The sequence below is a fragment of the Anoplophora glabripennis genome, unplaced genomic scaffold, assembly GCF_000390285.2.
Source record: "Anoplophora glabripennis isolate ALB-LARVAE unplaced genomic scaffold, Agla_2.0 scaffold29, whole genome shotgun sequence".
Lineage (NCBI taxonomy): Eukaryota > Metazoa > Arthropoda > Insecta > Coleoptera > Cerambycidae > Anoplophora > Anoplophora glabripennis.
Window position 1 is genome coordinate 1512158 of NW_019416257.1, and position 17205 is coordinate 1529362.

A 17205-nucleotide genomic window follows, 5' to 3' on the forward strand; every position below is an offset into this window, starting at 1 on the left:
AATGCACAACACAAAAATAAATGAAATGGAGAAAGTATTACACCCTATCGATCAGCAACGCTCAATCAATTTGAATTTATCAATTTATTCTCTAACTTACACTTTATTTTTACAATAAAGGAAATTTTGAAATTATTGGAAACTAGTTACTAGTCACAAAGTACCAACTTACTAGTTCTCTGCTTGGGAATCTTGGGATTATTGCTGAAACACTGAGACGAGGTTGGCAGCATCGATCTTCTGCACAAGAAAAAAACGTTGTAAAAAACAATTTAGGTTGGCAATTGCTTGTCACGAATTTTTAAAATCCTAACCTAAAATTGTAAGTAAGCAGAGCAAAAAGAAGTGTTTTGTGGAGAAATGAGAAATGTATTCCGAAGTTTATAAGGAGTGGATTGCATTGTTTAACGATGATTTTATACAGATATGGGAGAATGAACGGAAAGAATTGCAGAGAGTCAGCTTATTATCATATGCCTTCCAAAAAGAATTAAAAAGTAATTACTTGATGCTTGATGTAGAAGTTTAAGTAAAAAATGAAATCATTTTTATTTTTCAGATTTACGGAATAATGTGGAAGTGGAAATGATAAATCTTAAACAACTGCTTAAATACAAAGATGATTTGGAAAAAAAGACAAAGTCGTTATCGTAAGTTTAAATAATTTTTTAATGAAGAGGATAATTTACATATATTTTTTATTTCGTAGACCCCAGATCAGAAAGACAAAGTCCCCAAATACCGTTGATAAAGGTGTAAAGGTGTATTATTATTACTATCGAATTTAAATTAATGCATTTCCATTTTAGAAAATAATTTTGAAAACCATGTTGGATTAAAGCAAGCAACTCTAAGAAAAAACCAAACTGATAATGAGAGTCCTGATCTTTTCAAAGATATTGACTTAAATGCCCATTGTTCCACAACAGATTTATCTGTTATTGATTTATCTATATCTGAAGATGACGTGATTAATATTGAAGGCAGCCCAACTATTAAAAAGCGAAGGAAGAGGTACAAAGTTATACCTAACCCACCAGCATTCAGTATTATAACGGAATGTCAAGAGAAACCTGTAACTCCTGTCGAAACCATCCGAAATTCCGTAAAAACAAATCTCTTTAAAACACCAGTAGTTAAATCGCATCTTGATTTTTCTGTGATTGAGGGCACCCCAGAAATCATTACAAATAAATCTAAAACTTCCAGTAGAGTCAGCGACTTTTTATCGAAGAAAAAATTTAAGAATAGGAAAAGTAACAATTCTACACTAACACAAATGTTCAAAAATTCTTCAAGGAGGTAAGTAATAGTTACAAATTTGTGACTTCAGTAATTCAACGGCAGTAAAACAGCAATAGTGTTAATGTTTTTCCACAAATCTTGCAAAGACTATAGCTTTATTCCTTTTATAGAACACAAAATGAAAAACCTGATGATGGCGCAGATTCAGACGAAACTTTCTATGAGGATAGCACTAGTGTGTCTAAAATGGGCATTACTGATTTACTTGACTATATAAACAAGAGTGATAGCAACAAACAGGAAATTGATAAAAGGTAATAAATTGTATTTTACTGTAGTGTCAAAATGGGTATGGTATCATTTTCAACATGTAAATCTGTGCGACGTTTAAGACGTGCGGGGAATGTGATTCCATGGGCTTATCATTTTAGAGGGTTCCAAAATTATTGAATGTAGAATAAATGGATATTTTGATTTTATTAAAAACTAGATTATATTTACAAATTTACACTCACTTTAGTTTATCCAAGTATCCAACAGGTATCCATTGTCAATTTTGATGTATTTTCCTACCATGTGATTTGCTTTTTTATCTTGTCAGTTTTTAACTCTTTTGACAGACACATTTGTTAAGGAACTGTATATTTTCACACATCACTCATCAACATATACACGTTTCAATCTCTTTCCTTATATGCATTGTTTTTGTTACAATGTCTTTAATCTGTTAAATTCGATTATTTGAGCATGTCCTGATTATCAGATTGTCCGCTAACACCTTCATGTAATTCATTTTTAACACTTATTGGAGTAAAATGTGGAAATAATAACACTTGTATGCTTATGACAGACACGGATACGTTTCAATTAGGCACTTGTGACAATAGAACGTTTCAAGAGCACATGCGGGTTGATCATATCAGAACACTATGCGAAATAAACTGCACATTACAGTTTTGATGCAGAGAATACGAAAAATTATTTCATGCAATTAAGAAGTAGGAGATATTGTGATTTGAGTTATTCGTGACTCGTAGTTTGTTCTAAAGTAAATACAAAGATTGGTCCAAAATTAATTTTAAAGGATATAGTTTTTAAGCAATTACGTTTTAAGGGGCAATGAGGGGGAAACCAGTTGGCAAGATATTGATACAAGTAGTCAAGAAATAGACAAGTTTTCCAAAGGTGCAATTTTTGATGAAAAAGATGTTCAAACATCTAGTGAGTAAGTATAATGTAGAGAATGGTCAATTTTTTTTAATTAAACGGTAACAAGTATATTATGAAAAAATAATGATAGTAGGTTCTGTATTTGAAAAGTGTTTTTGTTTTGAGATATTTGATGATAAATTTTAGTTATAAAAAATACTTGTTTCTCGAATATTTTCCAAAGGCACCATATTCCACTGCTATTATAGAATTTTTTTACAGTAAAGATACATTTTTAAATGTGTTTTCAATTATTCAACAGAAAAAGGGAGGTGGCGGCTGTCTTTATTAAGAAAAAGTCTGTTTGCTATCACCAAAAATTAACGAAATGTTCATGGAATACTTAAAATAACCAGTATTTCCCTCCATTTCAATAATTCCTTTAAAATCACTGTTTATAAGTGCCAATAATTTTTTTTTCTTAAAGCTGGTTAAAGATAAGTTTGTGTAAGTTTCATAATGTGGTACATGCAACTATAGAATGGAAAGGCTGTTGTTAAAACATTTTATAGTACAAAAACAGTTTAGAAATGTGTAATAACTAATAAGCAAAAGACTAATTCAAAGAAACATAACTTTTTAAAATAAAAAAAACTGATGAATATGCAGAAGTGACTAGTAACATTTTCTGGCAAGTTACCGATTTTCTATCATTATGTTTTGATAAACTACCTTTTCTTAAAGTCTAAAAAAATATGTAACCACTTTTTTAAAAAGAAATAATACAGGGTGTAAGAAGTTGGACTGCCATTACTTGAGCAAGAGATAGAGTAATCATAAATGAACAAAAAAATTGTATATTACAGGAGCGTAAGATCAGTTTTCAAAATACAGCGAGTATTAATATTGGGGAGTTTCATCACAATGTGACAACAACACTTAACCTAACGCTACACAGCTGGTGCATAGCAAGTTTGCACGCAGCAGACTTGTCCTCCGGAAAAAATGTAAACCACTATTATTGTGAAACATTTAGTAAATTTCGAGACGATTGTTTTCCAGTTTTTAAATAAATAAAATAAAATGTATCGATTTTATAGTACGTATATAGTGTTGTGCTTACATTTTAGCCTGAATTTTAGTAATTATGAATCTCTTAAAAAACAGGAACTTAACTTTTAATCAAATTATGAATTTGAAAAATAGATAATTAAAGTACCCAAAGATTGACATCATCCAAATAATCGTAAGTATTGAAAATAATATAGGTACTTACCAAAAAGCAAAATTCAGTAATATTTAAACGTACATACAAGTACAAAACTACAACATGTGCTCAAAATGTCCACCACTATTTTTGAAGCACGCACGACATCTTCAAATCCAATTTTCTGGAAAACACCTCAAGAAAAGGCACACAGAAAACACTCAGACACGGTCCAATTCCAGATATCAACTGAATTGCGTATTGCTGGACAGCTAGTACCTCGTATTATTCGCTGCGTACATTGCTCTATATGAATTTTATCGAATTTTAAATTTATTACAACGCTAATTATTTTTTAGAATTAAGCATAAAGATGTTCAAAAAAGTGATAAACATTGTATTTTATGGTATTCTATACACGCAGTTATGTCAATATTCCTTAATTAATCGAACTTTTGTACATCATGTTGGAGATTTTGATACTTTTTTTCTCGGAAATAGTTGAGTTTAGGACCCATGTCATATAAGGTTTTTTGTTTATTTTAATGTATTCTATCGTCTGTTAAAATTAAGGCTGTCAAACTTCTAACACCATGTATGTCTTTTAATTACAAATGGGTATACAAAAGGCTTTTTTTCCCGAGTGAAATCGTATGTTGTGGTATGTGTAGTATGAGTGAGTGAAGACTGAAGAGGTTTAAACTACCAAACAACTAAATAAAAAGAGATATAAATAGTAACTACAAGTCAGATATTCACCAATATTCAGTTGCAAAAAAAAACCTAAAGCATCTGCTAATTAATGGTACACCTTATAGTCAAAAAATATATATTTGTTGTTTTGATGTCACTAATAGAGGACGAATCTTGCGGCACAACACGAATATCTTAAATCGCCTAATACTTTTATGTAAAAAAGTTATACCTTATTGCAGTAGCTAGGAGTAACCATTTTTAAGATAATTACATTTAAATTGTTCAGTGTGCTAGTTAAAAATAACAGAACATTTCATATTTGTGCTTTACCTTGCAAACTACCAAACAATAGGTAAGGATTTATTACAGATAATTAGAAATAATACATACAAAAAAACTGAGGTGTATTTTAATTTCTTTCGTTTCATCGGACATAAATATTTTTACTCATATTCATATTTTATTTTAATCACAATAGTTACCGAAGCAGTTAATAAATAAATACACCTTTTACATAATAAACATTGGAAATAATTTCCATTCACCTCATTACTTGAGTACTCGTTTAACAAACGTTCTTCTAATTTAAAATTGTATCTATTAATATCGTGGTAACTCCGCAGCAATTTCTATACCAGCGGCCTTCAAACTTTTACGACTTGCGGAACCCTGCCAACACTTCGATTTTTTTTTTTGAGGTACCCCCACACCTAATAAAAATTTTTGAATACATTTTTTACTGATTATTTAATATATTTATAAATACTACTATTAACAAAATAAATATTCCACTAAGTAAAAATTAAACACTAAAGTTTAAAGTAAAGATTTATTGAGTAATTAAAAAAAAAGTAAATATAATCAAAGACTGGGATGTGCTTGAATATTTTTACATCATATGTTAAAATTAGGTGCTATTGTCGTAAGCATTTCAAATTCTGCATTAAGCGCATTGCAATACTTTGTTTTTGTCTCTACGTACGTGGAAAATGATTTTTCACACAGGTACGTAGTTGCAAAAGGCATATATTTATTGCCTGGTCAGCAATTTCAGGATATTCCTTATAAATCTCTAACCAAAAGTCAAGGTAAAGGCAACGTAACCAACGCGAAGAATGCTGCGCCAGCTTATAAGTTATAATCCGACCTACTTGCACTTGCATAAATAGATAAAGCTCTTATAGTAACTTACATGTGTGTACTTATAAAAATAGCGGAACCCCAGGGTTAGGAGTCTTGTCTGTGGAGTTAGATATTTTTTACAAACCTAGATTTCTAGCATGGAAGAACATTAACTTCATTTTATAAGATTTTTTAGGAAAAATTTTTATCAGGTAACTCAGCTTGCAAAAATGTAAAGTACAATTTGCTGTTTAAATTAGGTAGTAGTTCAAATGGACCCAATAAATAATTATCTCGAAAACAGTTACGAAAAATGTAAGAGAATTAATTGTTCCAAAGTCAAATCGACACACTTTGTCCCAATTTAAAAGATGCGTGAGGAGCTGTAGGTGTCGCCCTCTATTATTGACCAAAACCAAAACTATGAATGAATTTGAATGTGTCTCAAAAAACAACTTAGAATCTCTAATGTCATGCCGGTATCTCGATTATTGGAAAAAATATAAGAAATAAAACTGGCGTCGTGTTACTATCAAATTTTAAGTATAGAGAAGTTTGGTTAAATCGCAATATTTCAACATAAGGGATCTGCCGTTTTTCTGTGTTCGAGTATTTATCTGACACGGTTTATTTTTGAACATATAAAGAAGTATTCATATTCATTTAGGAAGCCTAAAGTGATTCCTGTAGAACCGGAACCTGTGGTAAGAGGAAATGCCAGGAAACAGTTACACGGTTGGTCTTGCCATCAATGTAAAGACGTAAGTAGTAAGGCTTGAACCTGTTTTATTTTTGCCAATTTTTTGCCCGATAAATTGTTCATAGTTCACTGTATTTATAGCATCTTTTTACATGTTGCAATAAATTGGCCCAGTTATTGGTCAAGTTAAAGGCTACCAACTGTTAGAATATAAATCAGTCACGATAGCAAACCACAAACTCTTATAACCTATGCCATATTAAGGGGTACCACTATTCTAGATGTTGCAAAAAAGTGATTTTCGGGAATTTTCAAGGAAAAGTCGATACAAGATATAGTGTCAGGAACAACATGGCTTTATTGTACATATTTTCAAGTAGTACTGTGAATTTCCTCAAACGATTTGGATTCAAAATAGCGGCTGAAGGTGGTGGGCAAGCAACGGCACTTTTTTCAAAGGGCAAAGGGCCAAAGAGATTTTTTTAGTAACGGATGGTCTTGGAACAAAAAAAAACAAACATATTCCGATATTATATACTAAAAGCTAGTGAACATCGTAGGGAAATTAAAAAATATTAATTAATAATTGTTGATTTAGTGAACATTAAAAAAAGTATCCAAAAAAAATTGAAAAATCTTGCATTAAATTGTTAATAACCATGAAAATGTTATTCAATTGAAAAACCCCTTCGATGATCCCTGAGTTATATTATTGTGAAGCTCTGTACAAAATTTCAAGTCGATTCGTTGAAAACTTTTTGTGTTAAGCTTCCGGCCAGTTAAAAAAAAGGTTGGTTCTCGAAAAACGTGTTTAAAGTTTTTGTTGCCATTCAGCACAAGAAATTCGTTATATCTATACCTCCAATCTTCACATAATAAAGCATTGTTTAAACCATTTATCCAAATATCGATTGTTTCAAAATTCTAGAGTGGTTGTTTTCTTTTAATATTTAAAGTAAAAAAAATTGCAGAATGTAACTAAAGTTGGTACTACAGTACAATAATTATTAAAAGCTCTAAATACTACCAAAATATCACCAAATCGGCCAATTTATTCAATCATGCAATTATTATTTGCAATATTATTTATGCAATTCTGTGCATTCTGGTTATTTTTCTCACAGTTCTATAGTCAAATGAAGCTGCCTCCTGAAGAAATGCAGAAGAAGATGGATGAATGTTCGAGGCATAGGTACAAATATCGTCCTCCAGAAGAGACAATTCCAGGTGGGTGTTTAACTATATTATTCTGTAGATCGCAGCAAGTTCAAAAGCATAGGAAGATCGTAAGGCGGATCTTTGTTCAAAAAAGAAACTCTGTTCGTTAAAGTTTTGTTCAGGTATATTTTTCCAATGTACTGTGCCGGAATAAAATATGTGAAACATGATATTTGATTATTTGAAATAGCTGATTATCTTTATTAATTTCTTATTTAAAAAACAACATAATAAATCATTTCTATATTATGTGTTGCAAAATTATTAATTATTCTCATTTCATAATTATTTTTTCCAAAAAACTAATGTAATTTACTGTACAGGGTGTTCAGAAAACAATGGTCATACAGCAATTACAGGTTCCTTAGATAAAAATAATTGAATTTATGTCAATGTAATTATTTAAAATTTACAAGGTGTTAAAATTTTACTTTTAAGATGAATTTTTATTATTATCTAGGAATCTATGGATTTTTTAAGGAAAATAGGAATTTCTGTTGATTCAAATGATTAAATTTCAAGTAAAAAATTAAAGTTTTAATTTGTAGAACCTACCAAGTAAAATGAAATTGCTATAACATTGTTAACAATTTACAAATAAAACCTTTGTAAGTTGTAAAAGGATTTACGAGGCTTTTACATCTTATCAAGGAAAACTTAATTTTGTGAGTTTGTTGAAAACTTGTCGATAATCTTGCTACAACTTTTCTTTATAATTTTCTACAATGCTTGCTAAAACTTTACTAGCAAGAAGGCTGAAATTCGTTCAAATCTCGTTTGAAAGTAACACAAAAACTAAACGAATTACTTACCAATAGACGATATGCTCTATAAAAATTGTTCATAGCTGTTTCCATGTGCTAATAAACATGCTTCCAAACGACGGTCAAAATTAGTCCTCATATGTGTAAATATGCAAAACGACAAGATTCATTTAAATTCTACTGACATTATCCGTACATTAACACCATATCTGATGGTACTTCATCGCAAAACATTTTATACCCCTGCTAGTTAATACTGCAACACAACGCACGTGCACTAGATGCACAGGGTCGGCTTACGTTTATGGTTAATTTTCTTAATTAATTTTCTTGAAAACAAAAGCATTTGAACCATCAGTTGCTTAATAAAAGATGCTCATTTTCGTGGAACGCGTGCTTTATTTCAGAAACACCTTGTATTTGTAATTTTTTCTTTCACTGTTTAGATCATTTGCTTCATAAACATTGCTACAAAATTAATTATAAAAATACTAGCAATCAGAAACGAAAAGTTTTTTTTAATGTGAAGTTATTGATTCAATTGTTTTCAACTTAGGAATCTGTTATTACATGACCACCGTTTTCTAAAACACTGTGTATTGCATATTTACGCCCTGTAACCGTTCAATTTTACTAATTTTAAAAACTGATTTTCTCTTTGTTTTTATTGTTTTTGTTATGTTTGCTGTTACTTTTTTCTTTTTGAAAACAAATTTTTCTTTTGTTTATTTGTACGTTATCATTATTTTCTTTAGGTTTTTGGGATCTGAGTATACCTCCAGAAAATTAAGATAAAAACCAAGAGTCTGAGTAATGTGATATTTATACCTAACCCTCATTTTTATAATATTACATGAAAGATCTTACGTACAATCATTGAACTTAACGAGTATGCTTAAAAGTACCTAGTTTATAAGTCTATTTCTTAACTCAGCATCTTATATTTACTTTAAAACTATAATAAACTATATATTTCTTCGTGTAAGTGTTTGAGTTACAAGTTTCCCCTTCTTGCCTGCTCGATTTCGATGGCTTCGAAAAGAGCCTTAAAGTTTCCTGCACCAAAACCCTGAAAGAAAAATTGCGTAGCGTGTGAATTTTTTAAGAATACTTTAGCAGTTCTTAAACTTACATTGTGATTCCTTCTCTGGATCACCTCGATAAACAAAGTGGGTCTATCCTGCATATTTTTAGTGAATATTTGTAGCAAGTATCCGTTTTCGTCGTAATCAATCAATATCTTCAATTCCTGAAGTATGTTCATTTCTTCCACTATCTTCACATTGCTATGTTCCAGTTTTTCTCTGAGGATGTCGTAGTAACTGTCGGGGACTTGTAGGAATTCAATTCCTCTTGCTTTCAAATTTTTCACCTTAAAAGATAAAATACTTGGTAATTTTGAAAAACATCTGTATCTAATTAAAAAAAAATAGGTTATGGATATAGGTTATACAATGGTAAGCATCTGAAAACTAAAGTCCCTAGATTGACATCTAGGAACTTCACTGGAATTAAGATTGCAGCACTCTGGTGTCAAATTGTGGAACTATAAATGTGTCATGGGTAGTTCAAAGTTACAGTAGAGTTATTTGAGAATATTTCTGTTGTAAAAGGTATGTACAATAAGTTAAATAAATTTGAGAATCTCTAGATATACCCAGTTTACCAAAACCAAACACAAGTGTCAAAATTATTTATTCGAGAACCGACAGACACTGCGTTGTTTATTTTCAGGTGTTAATGATAAGTTTATCTTCTATCAAGCCAATCCATTTTACAGCACATTAAAGCAGATCAAGGAAAATATTAATGGAATGATGATGATTTTTTAGTCTGAAAAGGCAACTTACTGCAGTAATGATGTCTTTAGTATTTAAAGCTATATGTTGTACCCCTGCACCACCATAATATTCCACATATTCTTCGATTTGACTCTTCTTTTTACCTGGGGCTGGCTCATTTATAGGCAGCTGCAATTTAATAAACTGTAATCTAATACATGTACAAGATAGTATAATTCCTATAGTAATATATTAATTAGCAAGGAGTTCCTCAAAAAAAGAATCGTCGATATTTTATCCTTTTTTTACATTAGAATGATTAATGTAAATTATACAAAAATCTACTTACTAAAAATCGAATTTTGAAAATTTTTGTTTTTTTTTTATTTTAATCAAAAATTGAAAGAATGCATCATATACGTGTGGGTACACACGTTCGCAAGTGACCCATTTTTAAGCATTACGTCAAGAGCGCCAGCAGGACGCCGCCGGACGTACCAGCGTTCCAGGAAGGGTCTACGGCAGACTGGCGCCGGCGACCAGATGCTTACTCATATACTTACGACCGACTCCACCACAGGGACTCTCCAACGAACACTCACCCCGTCAATACGTATTTTTCTATGTAACTTAGTTTTCAATAAAATACTCTATTATTACCGTTGAGAGAGCGTTTTATTCTTGCTGTACATCGAAAGCAACCCTCCTACGGTTTATTTTTTTGATTTTGTAAAAATACCAAATCATCTATTTCCTAAAGCATTCTTTGAAAATGACAAACATCCTAACATCCAACCACTAATTTTAAACGAAATTTTGATATTTCAATTAAATTTTCATTGACAATAATATTTTATTAAAAAAAAAACAATTTTCACGTGACACAAAGAAGATATTCTTCAATGAATGTTTAAATTTGATGCTTATCTTGTTCTTCATATGAAAATTGCATTTTCCTTTATCTAAACTTTCACATTGTCAAAAAAAATCGTTGATTTGCCTGAAGTACTTGGTGTGAATATAATAATGTGTGCTGTGCTCGAAAGTCGACTCAATTTCGTTCAGTCTGCGCATGACATCAGCAGAGAACTGTAACTTGACTTTCGTTTTAACACAAATAGTAGGTAGCTGTATATTTTAAAAAGTTGATCGTGATAGAAATTAAAATGTAATTTCCACATTTACATATGGTATGATTCGCGTTTAAAGTCAGTTTAAGTATGTAGTCTAAATGTGAACATAACCTTAGATATTATGTCAAGTTTGAAGAAGCCGTTACCTGTTTTATACAAGAACGATGTGAACATGTTTGAGCTGCAACAACTTTGGAAATGTGGTAATTATTAGAAAAATGACAGAAAGTTGTATATCTATGCCTTGATTTCGTGTCTTGTTCTTTAGTAACGTCCCCATACGTGCATAGGCACATCACACCACATTCACACCACATTTGAAGCAATAGTTGGACGTTTCGTTTTCAAAGCACTCTTTGTAAAAGTGAATAATTTGAGATATTTCGGCGTAAACAGTAAAGCAAACCTTATGACACGTCATAATTAGTCAGAAAAATGCCTTTATTTGAAAAATGTGATGTAGCACCCACAAGTAGGTATATAGGTACTCTTACAATATTTTACCTTCACATTTTCTTCCCAGTTGCTCATCACAATAGACCTGAGCGCTGAGTACTCTGTATGAACTTGTTTGTCATCGACTGACCAGAACCTGTGGAACTGTAGGATGTTTTCATACCATTTAGCAACTGATTCCATCTGACCATCTGGCTGGTTACCCACCACATGGTCGATGAAGTCCAACTTTGCTGGAGCCCTAAAAAACAATTTTTTTATATTATTCGCGGCGCATTCGCCATTTTATGCAACATGATTCCAAGGAGTCTTTCATATAAAGTATAATATTTCTATTTGATTAAGTTTTTTAATTTTTCTGAATGTAACTAATAATAATAACAATAATATAGTTAACAGTAATGTTGGTAAAAAAATACGTAATTCAAAATATTTTGATGCATTTACAAAAATTTAGTCTTATAAACTCAAAGTATCCTAAAAATTAAACCTGCTTATCTTTTGATTATTCCCAATCAAAAAATTTGCTTCTATGTATTTATTATATTTTAACTTAAATTAGTTTATACCAACCTATCAAAAAAAAAATGGGAATAGATACGTCATGAAAAATGAATTTAATATCGTAAAAAAAAATTTAAATCTAGTTTCTCAGAGAAAAATTATTGAAGTTGTAGTATTTTCAACCCCTACATCGCTGGGCTACTGTAGCGTCAGGCCCAGCGTGGCCCCAGGCGATTCGGAATACTGAAATCTGATTTTAGTGATAACGTTTTTGCGATAGTGTTAACATTAGTTTTTTAACTGTCAAAAATGGTTTACGTGTTTATATCTCGAGTTGATGGATATAGTTTTAATTTATGGTGAAGTAAGACAGCTTTTGTGTTATAGCGAAGCAAAACAACATTTGTGTTAGTTCGTAGAAACTGGGTAAGACGGGCTCAAATGTGTTTACACATCGGTGGACAAAATTTCGAACAGTTGTAACATCAGTTATGGCAAATTATTCTATTAATTAAAACTACAATTTTATTAATTAATAATAACAATAACTTCAAAATCAGTTGAATTTGCTGATATAAAATAGGTATTATAAAATTTCGTTTTTATGTATTTCTTGGGAAAAAAATTATTTACATATTTTGTCCCTTCATTTTTTATTACACTTTGCCGCCGTGCCGGTCGTCGAGTGTATGCTTTGCCTTGCGCAAGGTCAGGTTTTATAGTGGACCAGTTTCCAGTGTCGTGCAGAAGGGTATCATTTTCAAACAAAATTTTATTTGTAAGAGCCCTGTACAATCAAAAAATTTTTTTTGGATAAGTTCTGAATCACCCTGTACACATTTTGTTTGTTCCTTTAGGTATGCCTTTGGAATTGGAAAATTAGTAATAGCGCCTTTTTTTTGGATTGGGTCCAATTCCTTCTGTTGTCGTGGCAAGACCTATAAATTCAACTTGTCGTTTCATAAACTCGTTTTTTTTCTTCTAAATGTGCCTTTAATCCTATTTTCGAAATAATTTGTTTACCTATAAAAATATAATATTATTCGTACAGACAACGCATGTTTCGTTTATTAAATCTTTTAAAAGTTCATTAATCATACTTTGAAAAGCTGCAGGTGCATTTTCCAAACCAAAAGGCATTCTCAAAAATTCAAACTTCTAATTTTTTCACTAATTTAGGCCTAAACAAGGCCTTATGACATTGCGTCTAAAAAATTAACCAAAAACTGATCAAATTTTTCCAAATAGTGCATAAATCAAACATGGTGTAAGGTCTATCGAAATATGTCTAATAAAAGAAGACGGTTCGGGTTCTCACAATTGTTTTCCTAAAATATCTTCTTGACAGGGTGCAAATCCAGGCAAAAAGGCTCCTCTGTATAAACTTCTGTCCACAAAAGTATGAGTAGTGTCTCCATACTGTAAAAAATAATATTTTTAGAAAGTATTCACATTAAATGATATATTTTATGGTGTAAAAATGTCGCTTTAAAAAGATGTTTAGATGTTCCCGCCAATGAAAAATTATTAGAAACAAAAAAGGAACATGGAAAATTAAACGTTTTGGTATGAGACTTGAAATTATTTCAAAATAATGAAAGAAATAACAACAATACTTTGTAGTTATTTAAAATTTTTCAAGCGCTGTCTGCTTTTATTATTTCATAAGTTTTTTTAACATACTTTGCGCATTAAATAAATAATGTCTTAAGAAATATATTTACTTATTTAGAGTTACAGTAGCAATTGAAACTTACTGTCTGAATAGTTGCAAATCGCACAATTCCGCTGAAATCAGACTCCTCCCAAATATCACGCACGATTGTGGCACCTTTTGCTTTAGCCCTCTGAAAATGTGTTTTACATAGTAGTATTTGAAGAAAAGGCTGCTGATATAATTCAGCCAACTGAAAAACTAAAACTTACCAGAATTATAGCGTCAAGATTTTCCACTGCAAACGCGATATCCTTAACACCATCCCCGTGCTTCATAAGATGATCGCCATGTTCCTTATCATTAGATTCATATGAAGACACGAAGACGAATACGATCTACAAGGGAAAATATGGAAATAAACCCAAAATGTGTCAAAGCCAAATCAAATATTACTAAGTTCTCATCACATAAAGTTAAGTATAGTCCGTACGATATTTGTTGAGATGAAATTCCAAGAAGATCCCTGCATCATTTTCTTGGAATTAACCGCATTCGACACACGAAGTAGAAAGATATTGGGGGACAGTTTTAAATCCGCCTCTTCCGCGGTAAATTGTTAAAGTAGTTCCGATAACAGAACTTTATTGGCTTTTCGTGGAATTCTATCTCAATAAATATTGTACGGACTGTACTCATTTTTTTGATATAGAGTGTTTAAAAAAGTGTAGCCAAACTTCAGGGGGTTATAGAGGACATTACGGTAGAAAATTTTTGTATACAGGGTGATTCACAACTTATCCAAAAAAATTTGGGAATAGATGCGGCATGAGAAATGGAGTCACTATCGTAAAAAAAATTTTGTAAAATCCTTATAGTCTTCGAGAAAAAAATTATTGAAGTTATAGTACATTCAACCACTACATAGCTGGACAACTGTAGTCTCTAGGGTCATTCGCAACACGCGTGGCGAGCCACGTGGCCTCAACAACTCCGAATACTGAAATCCATTTTGCAGTCGTCGTTGCGGTAGTGTTTACCTGTTATCTGTGGTGTTGATAATAGTTTTTTCGTAGTTAGTGTCAAAAATGGTTTGCGTGTATAGCAATTCGAAATTGATGGATATCGTTTTAATTTATTGTGAAGCAAGACAACATTTGTATTATGGTGAACCATTTGTGTTATGTTGAAGCAAAACAACATTTGTCTTAGTTCGTATAAACTTAGTAAGACGGATCCCAATGTGTTTACACGTTGGTGGATTTTGAACGATTATTATTGGTGTAACATCGGGTATGTCAAATGTTTATTATTTAAAAACGCAAATTAATTTTATTAATTAATAAAGGCAAAAGCAGTTGAATTTGCCGATATAAAATAGGTGCTACAAAGTTCTATTTATTTCTTTCCTTGCGAAAGTTTTTGTCCGTTTTTATCATACCGCCATGCCGGTTGCATTCTGCGAGGTCAGGTTTTACAATGGACCAGTTTCCAGTGCCGTGCAGAAGTGTATTTTAAAATCATTTTCGAACTGCCCTTTTTGATTTTTTCATTACAAAATTGTATTTGTAAGAGTCTCTTGTACATCCAGATTTTTTTTTGATAATATCTGAATCACCCTGTATAAACCAGAATCGGAAATGAACCGTTTTTACTCTGGAGCAATTTTTGTTCAAAAACGTAATGTTATCTCGTTGACACCAAAAGACAAATAAATTTATAATACCTAATTATTCAAAACAGCGACCCCTAACATTGTTACTGGTTACATAAATTTGTCCGGCGTATCCTGGAATCATATGCCCGTTATAACATGTGCGGACTGCGGATGTTGCTGCACGAAAAGGCAAGCTGCCATCGCTCTACCTAACAGTTCGTCTTCGGTGGCTACAGGGGTTTCATAGGCCAAGGACTTGAGAAAAAAATTCAACGGGTTAAATCGAGACTTCGCGCTGTTCGACTGATAAGTCAAAAGTGTTCTACCGCGCTGTCTTCTAAAACTCCCTCAAGTGTGGTAATACCTTTTTGAAACACCCAGTATAAAACATCATAATATGAAAAATCATGGGCAGATTCGAAAGGCTTGGCTACAATACATAATTCTAACACTGGATGATATTTTTCAATAGAATGTCCATCTCTCGATTTAAAAATAAGAATAATTTGTGCTCTTTCCATATACCTATTAAAAAAGTGTCCTTCCAGAAGAGATTTATTAGAAATTAAGAATAATAATGAATCTTTTGTCCAATAATTTCTTTATTATATATTTCCGTATTTTGAGGATTAGGTATTTTTTAAAGCAAACCCCTTTTGCATGTGTTTTTTTTTTAATGTAAGTAATGAAAAAATAAAAACAAGCTATGTCCTCCAAGTACATACCTGATTTTGTCTGACTACATGATAAGCGTACTTCCTGCTTCCGGTTTCCAACCCTTTGTATGCAACAGGCTGGAATCCTAGGCGGGTTACATAATATGAAGCGGCCTACAAAAAAAATAAAGTAAAGTAAAGTCATAAAGTACTATTTAATTTTTTTGTCCGAGCAAATTTTAATTTTTTGTAGCTGTAGATGGAAGAGGGTATGCAATCTAAAACGTTTAAAAAGCTTTTATTGTCGATAGCTGTATTACGAATTATCACTACTAAGTTGTTTATGAATTATTTAAAAACAATGGAAATATTATTTTGTAGTTTATTTTATTTTTTATTATGACGAAAAGAATAAACTTCAAAAATTTACAATGATTTTGATACTGATAGAAGCAATAAAACTGTCAAGGAAGATAAAAAATTACCCACCTGTTTGGCGTTACCCACGTAGAAAGTCAAATGGTCAAAGTATAAAAATTTCCCGTTTTCTGGCTGTAACAAAGCAATAAATGTAAGTTAACCTGAAGTCCTGGTTGAATATAAAGGTCTTACCTTCGGTCCTTTGTCAGTATAAGTGGTCTGTAAAATAACGTATATATTTATTATTAGTTTCAGTTTCATTTGGGTATTAAGGGAAGACAGAATGAAATGGTAATAGATGTTAAACAAACAGTTAATGTTCCTACCTTATTAAAAGAATTACCTCATATTTGCAGAAGCTAAGGCACAAATCATATAATAGAAGCTAAGGTATGATCCGTACAATATTTGTTATTACGTCGTACGGTAAAAAAATCGCACAGCTTGGTAAAAAAATCGTACAGTTTTCCTAGCGACCGCCTAGCAACGGTCAATACAAACAGTATTGTATTGACCGTTGCTAGGCGGTTGCTAGGAATGCTGTACGATTTTTTTACCGTACGTAATAGGAATCTTACATTGATCGTAGACGGTGTGTTTTTAGTATTAGTATTCACAGTAGTATTCACAGTAGTGGTCGTAGGTAAACAATTATTTTCAAAATATGTCGAAAATTAGTAATTAATTAATTAATTAATTATTAATTTAATAATAATTTTTTTGTGATTAAAGTATAATCCAAATATTATTTACTGTTTAAAGTATAAGTAAATTAACTCATTATATTACAAAAATACAAAATTATAGTACAAAAATTCGACCAATGTTTAAACAAGCGCCAGA

At 31.4% G+C, this 17205-nt stretch overlaps 2 protein-coding genes across 3 annotated transcripts in view; one reads left to right on the forward strand and one right to left on the reverse strand.

Annotated features, from left to right (window-relative positions):
- The first annotated feature begins 331 nt into the window (after window positions 1–331).
- On the forward strand, window positions 332–9081 carry LOC108908708. Of its 2 annotated transcripts, XM_018712830.1 has the most exons (9): window positions 332–497; window positions 560–650; window positions 710–753; window positions 810–1302; window positions 1416–1559; window positions 2360–2470; window positions 6087–6180; window positions 7244–7346; window positions 8857–9081. In XM_018712830.1, the coding sequence occupies exons 1-9, from the start codon at window positions 368–370 to the stop codon at window positions 8889–8891; spliced, it is 1245 nt and encodes a 414-aa protein (XP_018568346.1). In that variant the 5' UTR covers window positions 332–367; the 3' UTR covers window positions 8892–9081. The 2 variants fall into 2 exon arrangements, with proteins under 2 accessions (XP_018568346.1, XP_018568355.1); XM_018712839.1 differs by lacking the exon at window positions 2360–2470.
- LOC108908721 (4-hydroxyphenylpyruvate dioxygenase) overlaps window positions 8907–17205 on the reverse strand; it is a 10358-nt gene continuing 2059 nt past the window's right edge. The window contains exons 2-11 of the mRNA XM_023457277.1: window positions 16555–16581; window positions 16432–16494; window positions 16012–16116; window positions 13902–14027; window positions 13733–13822; window positions 13294–13394; window positions 11520–11712; window positions 9952–10071; window positions 9234–9473; window positions 8907–9170 (exon numbers count right to left, since the gene is read on the reverse strand). Coding sequence (XP_023313045.1) covers window positions 9096–9170; window positions 9234–9473; window positions 9952–10071; window positions 11520–11712; window positions 13294–13394; window positions 13733–13822; window positions 13902–14027; window positions 16012–16116; window positions 16432–16494; window positions 16555–16581 — 1140 coding nt within the window. The 3' untranslated portion in view covers window positions 8907–9095. The remainder of the gene's footprint in view (window positions 9171–9233; window positions 9474–9951; window positions 10072–11519; window positions 11713–13293; window positions 13395–13732; window positions 13823–13901; window positions 14028–16011; window positions 16117–16431; window positions 16495–16554; window positions 16582–17205) is intronic.